This window comes from Ambystoma mexicanum, chromosome 6q, assembly GCF_040938575.1.
Source record: "Ambystoma mexicanum isolate Mex_15411 chromosome 6q, UKY_AmexF1_1, whole genome shotgun sequence".
Classification (NCBI taxonomy): Eukaryota; Metazoa; Chordata; class Amphibia; order Caudata; family Ambystomatidae; genus Ambystoma; species Ambystoma mexicanum.
In genome coordinates, this window is record NC_090937.1 from 489,454,510 (window position 1) to 489,475,965 (window position 21,456).

Here is a 21,456-nt window from a genome sequence, read left to right on the forward strand (position 1 = left end):
AGGGGTGTTTGTGATGCAAATGTTGATCTTTGCCGAACACACAAGATTCCTGATAGGGGGGCCAGTGGGTGGTGGTATAGTTGGCTACCTTAGAGTTTATGTTTATATTGAATTGACGGAATATTAGGTGATTCTTGTTTGCAGTGGTGGGATTCGGAGACCGTTGGCTGTGTCAAGGTGTATGGGCAGAGTGGGGTGGGTTTAATGTTATGTGGGATATGTGACATAGTTTGTTTCTATTTTACAGTTCATTTGAGAATTGTTGAGTTTGTCGGGGTTTTGGGTGATAATAGGTGGAGTATGTTAAGGATGTTGGGGATTTTCAGATATTAGTGTTTGTGTTATGAAGTGTCAGATAGGGTTCATATTGAATGGGAGGGTGTCGAGCCATTGGGACTTTAAAATATATTTTTTGCATTGCTACGTGGGTTTGTGGTTGTGGTTGGCTAACTGCATCTGTTTCAGTGGGGGTGGGTTGGGTATTCTTGGTGTGGGTGTGTATATTTTGCCAAGTTCTTTTCAATTGTTTGCAGAGACTTTGGTTGCTAGGTGGGAAAGTACTGCAGTGGAAATGATGAGTGCGGAACTGAGGTTGGTGACTTGGAATGTGAATGGATTGAATAATGTTAAAAAGAGGATGAAAGTTTTGCAATTCTTAGATGAGCTCAAGGGTGATATATGTTTCCTACAGGAGACTCATTTGGAAAAAGATGAAATTGATAAATTGAAGAAAGGTTGGGTGGGGACGGTTTATGGTGCCTCGTTCAATACTAAATCCAGAGGTGTGGTTATATTGTTCAGAAAGAATATTCCGGTAAAGGTTCTGAAAGAAGTGTTGGACAGGGAGGGGAGGATAATTGCTCTGCTGCTAGACATACAGGGCTTTGTGGTGTCTTTATGTAATATTTATGCATCCTTGGTGGATGACGGGTCTTTCTTTAGAAAAGTGGCACAGCTGTTACAGCATTTGGGGTGCAGGAATATTGTTTTGGGTGGAGATTTTAATATTGTGCTGGACGCGATGTTGGACAGAAGTGGGAATACTACTAAGGGAAGTGCAGACAGGCAGCACTTGGCTTTGGCGTATCTACTTTTAGAGCATGATTTGAGGGATTGTTGGAGGCTGGAACATCCTTCTAATAGAGAGTACAGTTTTTTTCTCGGGAGCACATTCAGTTTACTCTAGAATAGATCTGTTTCTGACTGCTGGTAGCATGATAGAATATTGTAAGGCATGTGAAATCGGTAGCATACTTTTAACTGATCATGCCCATGTGGTATTGCATCTGTGGTTTAGGTATGCCTTGAATATGCACACATTTTGGAGGATGAATATCTCATTACTTTAGAAGGATGAAGTGGTGGAGGCACTGAGAAAAGAAGTGGACTGATTTGTGGCGTATAATCATACTGGTGAAATGCGTCCTAGTGTAGTATGAGAGGCTTTGAAGTGTACGATACGGGACCACTTGATCAGTGTTTCATGTGGGCTGAGGAAGAAGAGTATTGATAGGGAGACATTACTAGAGAACAGGCTGACTGAATTGTCAAGGAGAGTTATGGCGGATCCAGTTTTTATGGAGGCGGCGTCCAAACTCAAACGGGTGAGTAGAGAGTTGAAAGCGCTGATAGATGAGCGTACTGATCGGAATAACTTCTATCTTAAGTGTGTCTATTATGAGAAGGGTGAAAAATGTGACAGGTGGTTGGCTTATAGATTGAGGAAGCGGGAGGCTGAGCGATCTATATCTTCAATTCGGAGTCAGGATGGCAGTATAAGTTATCATCTGGGTGAGATAAACAAGATTTTCCGGAATTTTTATGCGGATCTATACAAAAATGAACCGGAGGTGACTGGTAGGGGTGCGGAATTTCTGGAAAAAGTGCGCCTCTCTAGGATCTCTGAGAATGATTCGAAGTTACTGGAAGAGGATTTTACAATAGAGGAAATTAAGAAGACTGTTGGTAAACTGAATGCTGTGAAAGCCCCGGGGCCTGATGGGTTTCCAGCTGAATTTTATAAGTTGCTGCCGGATTCGGCACTCCAACTTTTGCAGGCTATGTATATGGAGTCTTTGGCTAATGGTATGCTGCCGGAAACTACTAGGCATTCCATGATTTCTGTCTTCCTGAAAAGAAGGAAAGATGATACTCTTCCTTCGAGTTATAGACCTATAAATCTTATCAATGTTGATAATAAGATTCTGAGGAAGATGTTAGCGATCGGATTGGAACGTCTGCTTCCTTCTTTAATCCATGTAGACCAATCCGGTTTTGTGAAGGGTAGGAAGACCTCCAGTAACATTAGGAAAATCTTGAAGAATTGTTTCCAAGGCGAATGGTCAAGAAGGGGACAGTGCTGTTTTGCTTTGGCTGCTGAGAAAGCTTTTCATAGAGTGAATTGGAATTTCCTCTTTTTCAGTGCTGGTCAAGAAGGGTTTTGGTGAAAAATGTGTTTCATGGATCAGGCTACTGTACAGCGATCCGACGGCAGAGGTTAACACCAATGGTATGCGGTCTGGAAAGTTCAAGTTGGAGAGAGGAACGAGGCAAGGGTGCCCTTTGTCTCCTCTATTATTTGTGATTATCATTGGAACCGTTGGCTGAGTTTATCAGAGAGGCTGATGATGTGGTGGGGCATTCGTTTTGGGGAATACAGCAGAAGTTTTGGCTGTTTGCGGATTATATGCTCTTGGTCCTTGGTGATCTTAAGAAATCTATACCAACACTGATGGATATTATGGCAGAGTTCCGATTGTGTTCTGGATACAGGATTAATTGGATGAAATCAGAGATTATGCCTTTAACGCATTCTGTTGATAGGAGATTTGTGATGGACTTGGGCTTTAGGTGGTGTCCAGATAGATTGTTGTATTTGGGAGTTTGGCTGACTCTGGAGATTAGAGACATGGTTAAGGAAAATGTGTGGGTCATGTGTAGTGGGTTACGGACTGATTTGGAGAGAGTCTTGCGAATCTCTCTCTGTGGGGCAAGGTGAATGCCTTGAAAATGATATCTGCCCCTAGAATTAATTATGTTTTGAGATGGTCCCTTTAATGATGCCAATGACATTTTGGAAGGATTTAGACAGGATGCTGCAGGAGTTCTTGTGCGATAGGAAGCCCCCGAAGTTGAAATTGTGGAAGTTGCAGCTGCCAGTACATCGGGGTGGTCTTGGAGTGCCGAACTTCAGAGCGTATCACCTGGCTTTCTTGTCGGATTTCTTGGTTCCGTTTGTGGAAGAGTTGCAAGATGTTTGGGTAGAGGCCGAGACTAGTTTCAATGGGCTGCTGATTTCGCGAGCTGTATTGACTTCAGTCTCGAAACGGAGTTGTGGGAAAGATCTGTTGATTGAGCGCATGAGGAGCACGTGGAAGAATTTGTGTAGGTATTTGGGTGTGGATGCTTTAAGAGAGCCTGGTGCTTCGGTGTGGCTGAATCCAGCTATTAAAATAGATGGCAAAGTGATTTTTTGGGTGGATTGGTTTCTGGGAGGAGTGCGGTGGGTGGCTGATCTGTTTAGAAATGATCGTTGAATGACTGCGAGGGAACTGCAGCACCAATATGACATAGAACATTTTAGAGCATCTGATTTTATGATACTTAAACGTGCAATAGGGCATGTGGATTTAGCGCAGAAAGTTGATTTGACTCTGTTTACAAGGAATGTGGTTTGGACAGAAGGAGGACTGGCCAGTCGCCTATATAAAGTGATTGTTTCACATTATCATGGCAATGATTCATTAAGGGAGGAGTGGGGCAGAAGGATTGGGTCAGGTATCACGGAGGATTTGTGGCAGCAAATGTGTGTGAATGTTAAATTGTGCTCGTTGGGAATTAAGGAGAGGTCGAGACGGATAGAAATTCTGAATCAGATTTTTTGGACGCCGGAGAAAATGTGTAAAAGAGGGATGTTGGAGAGTGCTGAATGTTCGAGATGTTTGTATGAGAATGGTACGCTGGAGCATCTGCTGTGGGACTGTAGATTGGTGAGACTGTTCTGGGGTGAGATTGGACGGGTGTGTGGTGAGGTGATAGATGGACTGCCTGCCCTGGATTCTAGTGCGGTGATGCTGGGGAGTGATGAGCCTTTGGATGGTCTCAGTCAGAATCAGAAGAAGTGGTTGTTCAGAGGGGCAATGACTGGTAAGAAGATTATCTTGCGGAATTGGAAGACTACTTTGACATTGAATATTGAGACATAGTTGACTGAAATGCATGAATTGGCGAGTGTGGAGAGGGTGCTTTATAGGAGAGTTGGGAAATTGGGTTTGTTTGAGAAAATCTGGGGTAGATTTCTTCAGTTGTATTAGACTTGGTGTTGTACGTGTGCTCTTGGGGGTTTGAGGAGTGGGTAATTAAGGGATGTAATAGATTTGGTGGGGGTTTGTTGTAATTTGCATCTCGTTCTGTATATAGTTATGTGTCAAATGCAGTGATTTGTACAATTTTTTGCCTGTTTTACGGAGATTGTCTAGTGATTTGTAACATGATGATTTGTAAATAAAAGTTCCAAAAAAAAAATAAGGTAGCAGTGTACTTACTCTATTTTTTGTGGAATGAGCAGGTTTCTTCGGATATGTTGTTTGTAGTTCACATGCTGCTGATTTCCAGGAGAGTGGGCTTCACTGCAATCGTAAAAGAAAGAAGTTAGTAATTTTGTGTGTTTATAGCACTGATGTTAATGTAGACGTTGATTTTTATGTTTTGGTGGTAGTATTCATGTTTCATATCTGAACGTAGTTTATGCATGCATTTCATTTGACTATGTGCAGCTTTTATATTTTATTTACAATATGTTAGTTCAACATGCTTTGTAAATGAGTAGAATTTTAAGTGTATGAAATTCACTTGGTTTTTTAAAGGTGTGTTGTAGATAGCAGACAGGTTTGGAAGGGACAGCTGATTATAGTAGAAGGGGAATCATTTAAATAAGTTCATTTTATAGGTAGACATGCCAACAATCGGAAGCACCCGAGAGGGAGATTTCACTACAGCAATCGGAAACATTTATTTTTCTCATAGGATTGCATTGGGATGTGATTGGTGGATGGTTGTGTGACTGCCTAGCTGTATCCAATAAGGGAATGGCACCGAGAGTGATGTGGAAAGGGTAGAAGGGCTGGCTAAGAGTTACGTGCCGCGCAGACACCACGGCTGTCCGCAGGTAGGGCGTGCCACATCCGGAGTTTTCCAGCAAATCCAGTATGGAAAGGGGACTGTAGGGATCAGCCAAACACATGTTGACATTGTGGATTTTGTAGAAAGAGAGTGTGTGTAGTGAAGATGGCAGAGGTGGAGAAAGTCAGGGTGTTGGTGCTCGAAGATATGTTTGTCCATGGTTTACAGCAGTATGCTCAATGCATGCATGTGGCAAACAATTTCGATGTTAAAGGAGTGGAGGTGGTGTGGAGCGCCGTGCCTGATTGCAATGTAGAGGGAATTCTGCAAGTTTGTGAAGATATGCGCAGGATCAACAGTCCCCATCTGGTAGTTTTGCACTATGGTGCTTTGCATTTGGGGTATGTCAGTGCCCCTACTTTGTTGGCAGATTTGGAACAGTTGGTTCAAGCAGTAATGAACATCCTTCCAAATGCGAAAGTAACTGTTTCTGGATTACTACCTGGGGCAATATGGGACAATAGTTCTGTTTTTTGTCCTCAGCAAAACATTGCTAGGTGTGCAATCAATCGAGGCATGTGTGCTTTCATGCTTAGAGCTGGTATGTTTTTCTCTAATAATGAGAATATTGATTCGAGTAATGCTGTTTATTTTGAAGAAGATGGCATTTCTTTATCTTTTTTTGGGAAATGCCATGCTGTTTTGGAATGTAAGGGTTGCTTTTGGAGAAGATTATGTGAAGATTTTAGTTGTAAAGTAAGAAGAAAAAAAACCCTAAAAATACAAAATAACAGGTGTCTGTCAGGCATCTGCAAAAATCCCAAAAAAAGGCTCTTTTCAGAGCCCACCTTAAAGGCGAAATGGGGCACACTATTTAAATGTACATTCACCACGCTCAGATTTTCGATATGTCCGCGGACATGGCGGTAGTCTGCGGACAGCGCGTATTACATACGGGAATTTTGGGGTGGAGAGGCATGCAAATGAGAATGAGCGGAGGTACGGATTGGTCAGTAAAGTTTACTGGGTGTGTTGTGTAAGGAGAGATTAACGTATTTTTCCTGAGAGAAGAACAGATAGCTATGGCTGTGTGTTTCCGAAAACAGATTATCTGGATTTTGGGAGACTCATGGATACATTGGTTGGAGGTGCATGCAGAACGCTGTGGAGTAGCTGCAGATCTTGGATTTCCTCATGTGGAAGTGCACTGGCAAGGAGTGCGTGGAATGAAGTGGCTGGACTTGGTACCTCTCTGTGCTACTTTAGAGACAGAGCATCATCCAGACATAATTATAATTCATTGTGGAGGGAACAGTTTAGCACATGTGCCTGGAATTTCTTTGCAATTTGCAATGAAAGGTGGACTTGAGAAGGTCATGGACATGTTTCCAAATTCCCAAGTGTTTTTTCTCGTAAGACAAATGTGGCTGCGTTCTTCTTTATTTGGTCCACAAATGGAGAAAGCGAGGCGCAATGTCAATAAGGCTGTTTGTGCCTTTCTAAGAGATGTTGGCATGTCCTCTTTTCACAATGAAAATATTATGTTTCGTAGCACATACATTTTTCGCAGAGATGACGTGCATCTTACATATGCTGGCAATCCGATTTTTCTGAGAAATGTGCAAAATGCATTGCAACCTTTTTTGGAATTAGTCATCTATTTTGCAGTAGATGTTGACGATTTCAAGTTTTTCAAACACACAAAAACACCACCAAAAGGATCTTTTCAGAGCCACCACTTCCTACCAGAGAAAGGTGCATTGGTTTTGCTAGGGCAGCACCCTAAAACTTTGTATGTCCTAGGACTCTCCGCGGACTTCCAAAAAAATGCACAGGGCCCTGCACTGTTTATTTGCCACTTCTATTTTTAAACAGTGAAAAGGTGGCTCTGAAAAGAGCCGTTTTTGGGGGGATTTTTGTTTTATATTTTTTGGGGTTTATTACACACGACACACTAGGAGAGGAGGGGAAAGGAGGGTAAGGAGGGGACACCAACCATGGGGATAAGAAAGGGTAGGTGGAGAGAGGAAGATGTAGGGTGGGCCTTACTTAGGTAGGTAGCAGGTCTTCTGGTGCTCCATGACCGTAGTCTCGAAAGCACTTCGAAGACTCTCTCCCCTGCAGACTACTGCGTCGCAGTGCATACACAATATTGTGACCCTCGAAAGGTAAGGGTCAACAGCATTGCGAATGGCCTGTGAAGCAGCTGGAGGATGCACTCTCCCACAGGAGTGTCTCTTGTGGTGAGAGGAGTGGAAACGGAGGATGCTCTAGCGGAACTCAACCTACTATGTTTATCACAAGGTACAACCTTGCGAATGTCCTCACTGTGGAATGCTGGTAGGTGTCGCTTCATGCATGTCGTACCAAAGCTGTGCGAACCACGTCTCCCACGACTCAGCACCATTTTGCACTGGTTGCAGGTGACCTTGTTCGCATGTGTTTTTGGTATGTTACCATGAACGGTAAACAACCGCCACACCCAAGACTCCCAGCGAGTGCTGGTAGTAGGGAGTTCCTCAACCTTATTCTCTTCATCCTCTTCATCCTCGTTCTCTACATCCTCACACGTGCTCCCCTCTGCAGGCCCTTGGGGAGGTGGTGGTGGAGGGTTTGGGGGTGGTGCTGAGGCATATGTAGCAACAGCAGCTATGGATGCCATCAGGGTTGATGAGATAATCTCAGCAAGAGCAGCAAAGGCAGCAAAGGTCAATTTGCAATAGCCAGAAATACAATGAACATCAGCTCTGCGGTGTGGCCTTTTATAGGGGTGGAGGGTTGCGCTTCGCGAACAGATCGAACACCCAAAAAGGTCAAAAAAGTTACAAAACGTATGTGGAAAGCCAGGGTCATTGTCTGTGACATGTGCAATGGTGAATTTTTACTGTAAAATAATTTGGATTGTCTGAATAAGTTCTTTTAAAATGTTGGGGGACCGGATAGTGTCGGCAAATTAGGACACACGCTCAGCGTGGGTGCGGTCACATGATGATGTCGGGAACACGTCCCCGAAGAGAACGGGTGTCCGCAGGACACCAAATGCACGGGAACGGTCGTGCGCATGCGCGCGGGTGTTCTACGGACAGTGTTCGGGTCCTCAAACAAATTAAAAGTGCGATACAAGTGAGACGGACAGTTACGGACAGGCGCGATGTTCGCTGGACTTACGGGTGTGGTGCGCATGTGCGTAGATGTTCTGCAGACTGTACGGACAGGTATAGTGTCCTTAGGACACCTTCATTTTGTTTGACTATGGACATCCCGGATACCGCGCGTGTTCTTAGGACAGTTTGAACTTGGCTGTGGACGGTACAGACAGGTATAGTGTCCTTAGGATTCCTTCATTTTGTTCACTTACGAACATCTCGGACACCAGGTGTGTTCTAAGAACAGTTCCATCTTGGCTGCGAATGGTACAGATAGGTGTAGTATCCTTAGGACATCCCCATTTTGTTAATTACGGACAGCCTGGACAGGCGCACTGTCCGCGGACATTCTAGCTGCTTTTTTCTGCTTTTTTAAAAGAAAATAAGACACAAAGAATTTCATTAAAAGAAACATAATTTTTTTATTATATACATATATACAATTTATGAAAGAGAGGGGGAAGCAGAAACGGATACAAGTACAGGGGAATTAGGGGTTTGGAGAGGATGGGAGGGGATGAAGGTATTGAAGTCTCATCAAATGTTTTTGTTGGTGTTGAGGGGTTGGGGATAGTTTACTGGAACATGGAGAGTGGGAACAGGTACATTTGGGACAATGGTATTTAATTTTGTCTTTTATGTGGTCCTCCACTAACTGTTTCAAAACATTGACATTTTCCTTGAGCATGTCCATTTTCTGTTCCATCCGTTGCAGAGTATTTTCCAATGTGTCTTTTGGTGTATTATTGTCAATGTTTGTATAGTCTGTTAAAAATAACTATGTATATGTTAAGTACACATAAAGTAATGATTATTAATTTGGTTATATAGAGAAGTGTCTACCATTATTATCACTGTCTTCAGACATTTCCTCACGTGGAAAATTCTCCTCAAGCCATTCCAAAGTACTGCACATTTCTGTGTGAAAAACAAAAATATATTAATTGTAGTGTACGTAATACAAAAAGTTTAGAAATATATAAGAAAAATGAAGTTTACTTACTAGTTTCTGGTAAATTGTATTCGTACTGTTGTGTAGGTCTACTGTTGCTTCTAGCTCTGCAGTTTCTGTGAGGTAATTATGTTGGAGGCATATCTTTTTTGTTTTGGTATATTCCATTTTACTACATATGGTATTTACATGGATGGTTGATGTATTAGATATATAGGTTTCATTGTTTATTTATTATTACATATAATGTGTTTATGTGCTGCTTTTTGAAATTGTGCAGTGTTTATATGGTATGATAGAACAATTTAAGATACCCCCTGAGTGTTTGGGTAGTGTTGATGTCGTCCGGGACCGTTCGCGGAAATACGCATAGTCCGCGGACATCAAAATCATTAGCAGGAGGTTCATTATGTTCTATGTTACGTGTATATAAAGTAAGGGAATCCTAGTAAACATCTATCAAATTCACACTATGAAAATGTATATACAGTAAAAAAAACTTTGTTAAAGGGACGTTATGGTTCCAAGTAAAACCGAAAACCCCTGAAATTCAACAAATGTCATTGATGACATCACTGATGACATCACATGTCTGCCGTCCCCTTTTTTCCTTTTTTCCTTTACTGACATATCTAGGCCACATGGTTTTGTTCAGTGATGTCGTCTTTGATGTCCTGGGTGTTAGTCTTAGCAGTGCACAGTGGTGGCCCGAGTTATGGCTGCTTAGCTTACCATAACTGGCGAATTTCAGGGGTTTTTCGGTTTTACTTGGAACCATAACTTCCCTTTAACAAAGTTTTGTTACTGAATTCCATAGGTTTTTAGTAGCGCAACTTAACCATAATGTCCCATTAACAAAGCTTTTTTACTGAATATGTATATATCTATATTTCCTAAATTTGAGTCAAGGGGTAAGTGCTGTACCCCTTGTCCAATTCCCGGGAAAACTGGAAAAATGTATTTTGCTTGATCATATTGAACCTTGGGGTGCCAGGCACTCAAAAAGTTAGGGCAAGAAAATCCATTTTAATAACATATAATAATATGTTTGATGTATGGGGCGAGGGAAGGTAAGAGGCAAAGCAAGTAGCTATGGTGCGAGAGAGAGAAATGGATAGAAAAGAAAGATAGAAATCATTGACAAAGCCAATAGGTTTGAGTTTGTTATAGTGAATGCAGATGACTTCACTCACTCTAAACGTACAACATACATACATAAAGGCACACGTGCACAAAGAGGACATAGCTATGGTATGGGCCCTCACCAACAACATACATGCAGGTGTAAACACACACTCACACTCAGATGAACAGTCTTCCACCCTCTGACAGGTAATGTCACCATATGACCAGATTAACCTGTCACATGCCAAGTAGTTTCCTGCGATGCTGAGGCTACTCCTACAACATACCATTATTAGCATTATATACCAATGTACTCCCCTCATATGGCAGTGTTTCTGTCATAGACGCAAGCACTCCCTCCACATGCCGAAGGGCGTGGCCCCATGGCAGGTCACAGAGCATAGTTGCTCTTCATAGAACCCAATCCAGGTTGATTTGCATTAAAGCAAAGAGCATTATGGGAACATAAGCATGCCTACACTTTTAGATGTGAAACATTTCTTATAGTGATTCAGTAAGAACCCCTTTTGAACGAATAATGGAAGTTGGACTCGCAGTTTTGATTGGTCACAATACACTAACAAAAAATGTTTGTAAATTGGGACATATATACCAGTTTGAACTGCTTCAAGAAGTATGTGAGGTTTTGGGTGTTTGTCTCCTGTGAGTCTTCTGAAACCTGTCTGATTGTTGAAAAGTGGGGTGCTCGTCCATGTAATAACTCAACTTCAAAACAGACCTCGTTGGGAGTGTCCTCCCCTAGCCCTGGGGGACAGATCTGTTTGGATGCTGAATTAGCGCACACACGAGCAACCCGCGCTTCAATGAGCAGACCAATGTGTCCTGGCTAGCTCCTGGGTTCTGGGGACAGGGCAGCGCTATGGCAAGACAAGTTTTGCAGGAGCGGCACTCAGTCTCGTTCCACCCCATATCCTGCGCTGGGAAGGAGGTACTCTGAACGGCTACTGAAATGGTCTAGAGCTCAAAATCACCAACGAAATCTGGTCCTATGGTCTCTGACGTCTCGTTTGTGCCTTTTGACACTCTAAAGCACCCTTATTGATATTTTTTTTTCAGATTCATAGGCTCTCATTAGTGAGACCTAAACTGACATACGACACGATAGGTTACGGCATGTTGTTTAGATAATGTTGGGAATCTCCATAGGTATTTAGGGGGAAACTCTATTATTACACAATGAAAGATAACAAATAAAACGTGCTCGTGTTTCTGAAGGCACATGACAGCTGAAACACAGCACATAGCAATGTTACCAGGAGAGGAAATCTTACTTTTACTATCTCCATATTGATGATCTGGCACCACAGATTTCCCAAAGATAAGGCCCCCCTCGCCCTGAAATGAATGCTTTGTGTCCTGGGGAAGGCGACGCAGGGCTGCGCATGTTGCATTGGAGGGTAGACTCACCCAGGACCTAGAGCCCCTTACTGGAGGAGTCAGTCCCACCTGCCAGGCCAGTTTCAAGATAATGCTTGCTTGACGCAGCCAAGTGGACAGCACGAGGGGCGTACTAGGATATGTGGTGGGTGCGCGAGGGTACCTCCTTTGCCCCCCTTGGTTCCGCGCGTGAAGTCTCAAGGTCTTTGTCTCTAGGTAGCATTATGTATCTCTGCAGGTATGTCTTCATGTCTGAGCCCCATGGATAATTGAACGTATGTTTCTCTTTGTCCCCTCCCCCTATTAACTCGCTATGTTTTGTTCAACATTGACCTCCTTTTAATGCCCCTCTGACTGTGTGCTTCTTCCCTCATAGGTAACTCGTCACCGCTCCCTCACGAAAACCCTGTTTCCTATCTGCATTTGAACGAGCCGCCATGAACAATCAAGATGTCGTGGCGTTTCTTGAGGAGTGCAGGCGAGCGCTGGACGTGCTCCCATCAAAGGTGTCGCTGGGGACGTCAGAGGAAGATCAAGCCGAGTACCAGAGGTGTGAAGGTGAGGATCTGATGCAAGCACAGCATGCTGTGCTCCGCGCCCAGTCCACAATGCGTCAGTGACATGCTCTCCCCCTGCGCCATTTTATTCTTTTGGCGGGCTCCTAGAGCTAGGAGGCTGAATGGACCTTGGCCGGTAGGCAGCAGGAAGGAGGCACACTTTGTTGCAGCGAATTGCTGTCAGTTCTTATTTTAGGCCTCAGTGGACCTAATCAAAATGGACAATTTAGATGAAGGGAGAACAATGAGCAAACTTTTCATGCATGCATTTCAATTATGAAAATAGGAGATGCACGGGCGCAGCCTCCTTTATTTTTAATTGGGAGTTTGTGCCAATATATTATGTATCTTCCAGTGTCATGAGGCCTGCACAAAACATCGAGGTCACACGTGTCGGCACATGGTTCGACTAAAGAAAGGCACACACCATTTAAAATACGGATTTGCCAAATGTAGACGGCATGGTGGCAGCTTAATGGGGAGGCAAGAAGGATGGGTGTGCTGGGTGAGTCTTGCCCTATATTCGTGTAAACCAGATTAATGTCACGTGGGACACCATGCTCTGGGCTTTCACATTTCATTTGCTCATCTCTTGCATTCTGAGAGTCGAGCGTCAGATTGCGATGGTTTAAAACCGAAAGCCCAGAGGGTCACCTGCTACCCTTATTTACGCATGTATCAGTGGAAGAAACGCACGTGTTTTGAAGGAGCTGATGTTGCTACCTACAAAGAGTTGACGTACTTAAATTCCTGTTTTAAGATTACTACCAACACAACAAAAAAATAAGGTCTACCACACGTTGGGAATCTCAACATTAAGGATCCAACAAGCACTGTGAGTGCATATTTCTAAAAAAAAAAAAAAAACCACACTCCCTTGCACTACATATTAAACCTTAACTCGCATTAGAGCACTACTTCGCACAACTCAATTTTACTATAGTATTAATGTTACCTACCTACTTTTTAAAGTGATTTTTGTGAAGTAGTGCAGCAGTGTGGGAAGGTTTAACGAATGGCATGAGGGAATAGGGCCGTGCTTCAGAAATGGGTAATTCCAATAAGTGGTAACCTTAATTGTTATCATTTCAACATACGTAGATCTCTCTGTGCCGCAGTGGTACGGTATCGCTGCGATGTCTCGAAATCTGTGCTCTGGTTGGTGCTTGTCTGACATTCTGCCCTGTGTCCTTCCCTAGTGTTCTCCCCTACTCCTACCCCTTCCCACTCCCCTCCTCTTCTCTCCTCTCCCCACCACTTTATGGTGCTCTTTCTCTCCTATCTTTTCTTTTTTTTTAAATCTTTATTTATTTGACTTGACAACGCACAAGTAACAGGGATGCACACAGTGCAATAGCACGAAACAATCATATACCATGAACAACAATACTGGCATTACGTGGACAGTCTATACACATAGATTGGGTAAGGGTCCAGGCAACAATACCCATGGGGGAACAAACAGTCTCTGCTCACGGGGTGGCGACCGGGGAGGAAAGAGTAGGGACGGAGGACACAGCAACCGAGTCCGAGTTCATGGTGGACATATAACTGCGAAACTTCTGCCAAATATCCCTTGGTCTTGAGTGCGGATGTTGCAACTTCCCCATGCCTCCTCAGTATCTGTTACCCAGGTGACTGCTCTAAGCCAATGAGTGTACGAAGGTGCTCTAGGCCGGAGCCAGTTCATCAAGATTCAGCGTACTGCTAACAGCATACAAAGATCAGCCAGCCTCCTCGAGTCACGCCCTATTTGGGGAAAGCCGTGGAAAGGGCAACATACTGGGGAAGGGACTATAGTGTGGTCTAGTATAGTAGACAATGTGGAACATATTTCTGATCAGAATTGTGTCAATCGTGGGCAGGACCAAATCATATGAATATATGAAGCCTGATCGGAGCCACATCTGGGGCAGTTGGGGGGAAAGCTCGTTGAACATGTGATGGAGTCTGCTCGGGGTGTGATGATATCTGTGCAACACCTTGAATTGTATTAATTTAAATTGAGAATTGAAGGATACTTTGTGGGTGCATGCACACATACGGGACCAACGCGCATCATTTATCTCCACCCCAAGGTCTTCCTTCCAGTGCAGTGAAGGAGGGTGCAGCTCTGGCCTGTAGCATGGCGTAAAGCCTAGACACTTTCCCCTTAGAGGAGTCAAAGGAGCAGAGCTCAGTAATTAAGGGTTCATCAGGAGGTAGTGTGGGGAAGTCGGGATATTTAGTCTTGAGACTCTTCCGGACAGAGGAGTACTGTAGCCATGCTGATGGTCTCCTCCTGAGGGCTAATGGGAGGTCTGACCATTCAAGAAAGTTACCCTGTACATAGACATCTCGGAGTGCCAAAAAGCCTGTGTGGGCCCATCGGGAAACGATGCATTGTGGGACGCGTGGGACCTCTGGGAGGAAATTCCATAGTGGAAGGTTCCCATGGAAGGGATGGGGTGTGCCCATAAGTTTCCAGATTTTAGACAGGGCCAGGGATGTGTTAGTAAACGGATCTGCCGAACCAGGGTCAGTTGGAGCAGGTTTGAGAATGAGGGAACAAATATTCCGATCGCTGACTGTCAGTTTCTCCAGCCGAACATGAGGGGGAGGGTCAGTGGTGTTAAACCAGTGGGACGCAAATTGGGATTGTGCTACCAGCCAGTACCTGGGGAAGTCCAGGGCGCCGGATCCACCGTATTCCATGGGGGTAGTCAATGTTGTCACTTTAAGGCAGACTGTGCCAGAATGCCACAAAAAGGTGTTGGTTATGTGGAGTAGCGACTGGAAGAAGTCATCGCCTGGCCACAGGGGAAGATTAGTGAATCGATAGAGGAGTTGGGGCACCACAATCCTTTTAAGTATCCCTTTTCGGCCTGCTAAGGAGATCGGGAGTCTAGCCCAGCTCGCGGCTTTAGTGGACAGGTTTGTAAGGTAATTCAGGGAGTTGTCCTCACGCAGCATTTCAGAGCAATGGGAAACCACCACCCCAAGGTAAGTGAACCTGGACTGGGACCATGTGAACCCCATTATGTCAGGAGGGGGGAGCGTACAGTCAGTGAGCGGGAACAACACCGATTTAGAACAGTTCACCTTCAGTCCGGATATGTGCCCAAACCGGAGCACATCGTCCAGAATTGGGGTGAGGTTAGTATCTGGAGAGCGGATATAAAGCAGGGCATCGTCAGCGTATAGGGAGACAATGTCAGACTGGCCTGCAGTTCGAAGGCCTCTATGAGTATGTGACTGACGCATCATGTCGGCAAAGGGTTCCATGGCTATAGCGAATATGAGCGGGGAGAAGGGGCAGCTCTGCCGCGTTCCTCTGGCTATCTGAAAAGCAGGGGAGCATCTGTCTTCCGTGCGCACTCTAGCTGATGGACTAGTGTAGAGCAACTTGACCCAGGATTGGAAGTTGGGACCAAATTTGCATTTCTCACGGACTCGCCATAGGTATTGCCAAGATACCGAGTCAAATGCTTTCTGCATATCTAAGGTGGCCGCCACTGCCTGCACTTTCAAGTCGATCCTGCTGATCACGTTAAATAAACGTCTCAGGTTCAGGGAGGTGGATCGGCCTGGGACAAATCCCGATTGTTCCGGATGAATGATGTGGGGCATGAATGAGGGTAGATGTATGGCTAGTAATTTGGCGTAGATTTTGACATCACTGTTGATTAGTAAAAGGGGTCGGTACGAGCCGCATTGGTTGGGGGGTTTGCCAGGTTTAAGTAGAACCGTTATAATTGCCTCCCAGAGTGAAGGAGGGAGCACAACCCGTTCGCATGCCTCCTCCCATAGAGCCATTAGATGTGGGATCAGCAGGGATTAAAACATTTTATACAGTCGATGGGAAGGCCATCCGGACCAGGGGCTTTGCCTGATGCTAGTGAATCAATGGCGTCTGAAAGTTCTTCAGGAGTGAACGGCTTCTCAAGGGAGATGCTGGTGTCAGTGGAGAGGACAGAGAGTGGAAGGCTCTCCAAATAGGAGTCAATCTCTGATATCTGGACGCTATCAGCTTTTGAGTATAGGGAACTATAGAATGTTAGGAACTCCGAGTTAATGTTTTGTGGTGATGTAGCCAGTGTTCCATCGGGCCTCTCTATTGCAGGTATGTTGGGGCGCCGAATTTACGGCGTAATAGCCTGGCTAACATTCGGCCAAGTCGTTCTCCTTCACCATATTTCCTAACCAGATGAGGACTGTCTCAGAATTTAGCCCCCCGTTCGGCCAGTTCACGGAATGTGTCCAGCTCTGAACACAACAGCACTCGGGTCTCAGGAGAGTGACCCAAAGTGTATTGGGCCTCAGGGGTAGCTAGGGTCATCTCGCTTTTTGTGATATCCGAGCAGATCCCCTTCATGGTTCCCACTCCCCCTGGTGATGGTAAGGCCCCTGATGAATGCTTTAAAGGATTCACAGAGGGTGGATTGTGATGAAACAGAATTATTATTGAACTCCAAGAATTCCTCGATGGAGGATTCAAGTTCAGAGCTAAAGACCGGATCTAGCAGGGAATGAGGCTTCATTTTCCACTGTTTAGGGCTATCGTGGTCCTGACCCCAGTTTAGGGAGATGACAACTGGAGAGTGGTCGGACAGAGTTCTAGGGAGAATCGACAGGTGGGATAGGTTCCTAATCAGTATTTCCGCTATGAGCCACCTGTCAATCCTGGAATGCAAATTGTGCACTGAGGAGTAAAAGGAGTATGTTTGCGAGTCAGGGTACATGAGACGCCACGTGTCCACAATCGATAAGTGGGGGAGTAATGTCAGGATAGAGTGGGCCGCTCTGGAGAGCTGGCAGGGTCTGGAGCCTGATCCGTCAAGGCTGATGTCCAATATAGTATTGAAATCCCCCCCCATAGGATCGGAACCAGGGGGAAACTCTCCAACAGAGAGGCTAGGGGAAGGTAAAAGTCGGGGTCATCACTATTTGGACCGTAGATTTTTAGTATGGCTACCTCTTTATTTTGCAGCATGCCCAGGATCAAAGCATATCTCCCCTGTGGGTCTACCCGTGAGTGACTGCACGTGAATTTAAGGCTTCTGTGTATTAGGGTCAGCACACCTCGGCTCTGGGTGGAATAATTGTTGTAGTACCTCTGGGGCCCCCATCGTTTAGCAAACTCCTCACATTGCTCAGAGTGGACGTGGGTCTCCTGCAGACATAAGATTTTAACATCATGCCGTTAGGCATGGAGTTGTATCTGCCGCATCTTTTTATGGTTGCCCAAACCCTGTACGTTCCAGCTCATGAACATTAGGGCATTATCCGACATTTGTGTGTAGATGTTGAATAAACTCTGTTTCACGGTGGAGTGGTGGCCAATACCGACCCCACGGATGCGGACACCTTACTGCACCAGTAGGGTTATAGCCAGACATTGCAACATGCGTGACATCTCTTGCGGTTGTCAAGACATTTTTAACATAACTCCCAACCCCCTATCCCCACCCACATCCCTCCCCCAAATAGAGGAATGATAACCCAGCACAACCATGACAACAACCAGATCAACGGCATCAACGCCTGGGGGCCTGATAGCTGGCCTGGCGGTAATGCTCCGGAACTGGGGGGGTATATGAGGATGTTTGCAGTTCTATAGCAAAACAGAAAGGTGATGGCTGGAAAGTATTGAATTAATCATAACCACAGGCAAAGCTCTGGGCAACCCTCCAGACCATCGTTTTTCAGCCTGCCAAGCCATTACAGAAGGGGAAAACCATATGCAAATCAGGCTTGGTCCTACCCCAAAAGGGGCAGTCCGGCCCAAACTGCTAGGTCACATCCCTTCTGCACGAGACCACAAGCATCCCCAGACATGTTTCAGCCTTGTTGGGCGTCATCAGTGAGGAGTAGCTTGGGTCTCTAGGCCCGGCAGACTCGGGACCCACGTCTGGGCATACCCGTCCCACTCGGGGTGACTTTAGCAAAACAGAAAGGTGATGGCTGGAAGGTATTGAATTCATCATAACCACAGGCAAAGCTCTGGGCAACCCTCCAGACCATCGTTTTTCAGCCTGCCAAGCCATTACAGAAGGGGAAAAACCATATGCAAATCAGGCTTGGTCCTACCCCAAAAGGGGCAGTCCCGCCCAAACTGCTAGGTCACATCCCTCCTGCACGAGACCACAAGCATCCCCAGACATGTTTCAGCCTTGTTGGGCGTCATCAGTGAGGAGTAGCTTGGGTCTCTAGGCCCGGCAGACTCGGGACCCACGTCTGGGCATACCCGTCCCACTCGGGGTGACTTTAGCAAAACAGAAAGGTGATGGCTGGAAGGTATTGAATTAATCATAACCACAGGCAAAGCTCTGGGCAACCCTCCAGACCATCGTTTTTCAGCCTGCCAAGCCATTACAGAAGGGGAAAACCATATGCAAATCAGGCTTGGTCCTACCCCAAAAGGGGCAGTCCGGCCCAAACTGCTAGGTCACATCCCTTCTGCACGAGACCACAAGCATCCCCAGACATGTTTCAGCCTTGTTGGGCGTCATCAGTGAGGAGTAGCTTGGGTCTCTAGGCCCGGCAGACTCGGGACCCACGTCTGGGCATACCCGTCCCACTCGGGGTGACTTTAGCAAAACAGAAAGGTGATGGCTGGAAGGTATTGAATTAATCATAACCACAGGCAAAGCTCTGGGCAATCCTCCAGACCATCGTTTTTCAGCCTGCCAAGCCATTACAGAAGGGGAAAAACCATATGCAAATCAGGCTGAAGGGATGTGACCTAGCAGTTCGGGCCGGACTACCCCTTTGGGGGTGGGACCAAGCCTGAATTGCATATGGTCTTTCCCCTTTTGTAATGGCTTGGCAGGCGAAGAACGATGGTCTGGAGGGTTGCCCAGAGCGATGCCAGAGGTTAAGATTCATTCTAAACCTTCCAGCCATCACCTCTTTTGTTTTGCTATTGTCACCCCGAGTGGGACGGGTATGCCCAGACGTGGGTCCCGTGCCTGCTGGGCCTAGAGACCCAAGCTACTCCTCACTGATGACGCCCAACAAGGCTGAAACATGTCTGGGGATGCTTGTGGTCTTGTGCAGAAGGGATGTGACCTAGCAGTTCGGGCCGGACTACCCCTTTGGGGGTGGGACCAAGCCTGAATTGCATATGGTCTTTCCCCTTTTGTAATGGCTTGGCAGGCGAAGAACGATGGTCTGGAGGGTTGCCCAGAGCGATGCCAGAGGTTAAGATTCATTCTAAACCTTCCAGCCATCACCTCTTTTGTTTTGCTATTGTCACCCCGAGTGGGACGGGTATGCCCAGACGTGGGTCCCGTGCCTGCTGGGCCTAGAGACCCAAGCTACTCCTCACTGATGACGCCCAACAAGGCTGAAACATGTCTGGGGATGCTTGTGGTCTCGTGCAGAAGGGATGTGACCTAGCAGTTCGGGCCGGACTACCCCTTTGGGGGTGGGACCAAGCCTGAATTGCATATGGTCTTTCCCCTTTTGTAATGGCTTGGCAGGCGAAGAACGATGGTCTGGAGGGTTGCCCAGAGCGATGCCAGAGGTTAAGATTCATTCTAAACCTTCCAGCCATCACCTCTTTTGTTCTGCTGTTTGCAGTTCTAGACAAAGTTTAGTCGTGTGATTAGTGAGGAACACATGGGTCGAGGATCAACAGACCATTTGAAGAAAACAAGTTCAACGACTATTATATTCCTGTGGAACGGAACAGTAACTTATGTGCACGGCCCTATGGGGCCCACTGCAAGGTGGAAGCTGAGATGGCAAAAACAGAGCAGTGAGCAATGCTAAGGCAGCAGGGGGCGGCTCAGCCCGGGAAGTGCTGAATTTTGAATCGTAAAGAAGAATGTCTGATTGGAGTGTTCCATTCTCAGTTTAGCAGGGAATAGCATGGAGTATTTAACTCCTAAGTCTCGGAGACTCTTTTTGACTGCTAAAAAGGATTTGCGCTCCTGTTGCACCACCACTGAGAAATCAGGATACAGATGGATCCTTGCCACTCCAAGAAGCAGCTCCCCCCTTGACTCTAGCTGCCCTTAGGAGGGCATCACTATCCCGAAAGTTTAAGATTCTGGCTATGATGGGACGTGGAGGCGCGCCAGGTCTAGGCTTCACGGTTAGGGATCGATGGGCTCTTTCCACTGCGAACTGGGGGGAGAGCTTCGGTGACTCCAGAAGTGTTGGGAGCATGCGCCCCACATAGTTGTCCATGGGCTCCTTGATATTGTCCTCGGGCACACCGACTATGCGTAGGTTGTTACGTCTTAAACGAGATTCAAGATCATCATTCTTTTTTTCCACTGCAAGTACTTGGCTGGAGAGCGAGGAGACTGCAGCCAGCGGGGAGCCAAGATCGTCCTCGGCGGCAACCACCCTCGTCTCAATCTCAGACACCCGGCCATCACTCTTCTCAATGTGTGCTTTTATGGATGAGATGGTGCCATTTATGTCATCGAGTTTGGTGTGCAGGGTCCTTCTCGGATATACTCTAACATCTTCTGCGAGTCATCATAGGCCGGTGAGGTCGACATGGTGGGTGGATCCTCCAGCGTCTCAGCAGTTGGTCTAGATGACGTTTTCGCAAACATGGTCCAAGAGCTCTGTTTTTTTCCAGCGCCCGCTCCTTTGGTCATGGTGTCAGCTGAGGAGTGTTCTGGAGATGCAGGTAAGCGTGGGTGGCAAGAGGTGCCGGAATACTGTTGCAGCACAAAGTACAGCAGGGTAACTAAGAATGAGCTGCACGGATCTCCTACAGAGCTGTACAGGATTCTCCCAGGAGAGTTATGGCCTCAGTGCTGTTTGAAGTGGATGAGTGTGCCTCAGCAGAGGTTGTGTCTACGCCTCTTCTGTTAATGGGTTTGCACCGGTTGCCGGCTTTACAGTTCTATTAATCCTCACCTGCAGCAGTAGTGGCGTGGGACTACCCAGAGGGGGCACCACGACACTACAACCACCAATGGCATGGCTCCCAGGGTACCAACGTGTGCACGGCTGGCGCCAGATCCAGTCCAGGGCCAGCGCCGATAAACACCAAGTATCAGGGCAGGAGTGCGTAATACACGGCCGGAGACCTAGGCCCCACCGTTCAAGGTAGCCATCCTCTGGTGTCAGTAAAAAAATGTGTGGGGACAGTTCACCCAGTTGCAGTGTAGAGTTGCATAGACTGCCGCAGGAGCTGTTTTCAGTGTTGTTT

At 46.2% G+C, this 21,456-nt stretch overlaps 1 protein-coding gene across 1 annotated transcript in view; it reads left to right on the top strand.

Annotated features, from left to right (window-relative positions):
* The window catches only part of ALPK1 (alpha kinase 1), a 642,651-nt gene that overhangs the window by 163,814 nt on the left and 457,381 nt on the right, over nucleotides 1-21,456 (top strand). The window contains exon 2 of the mRNA XM_069630980.1: nucleotides 12,119-12,300. Within this exon, the coding sequence (XP_069487081.1) occupies nucleotides 12,180-12,300 (121 nt within the window). The 5' untranslated portion in view covers nucleotides 12,119-12,179. The remainder of the gene's footprint in view (nucleotides 1-12,118; nucleotides 12,301-21,456) is intronic.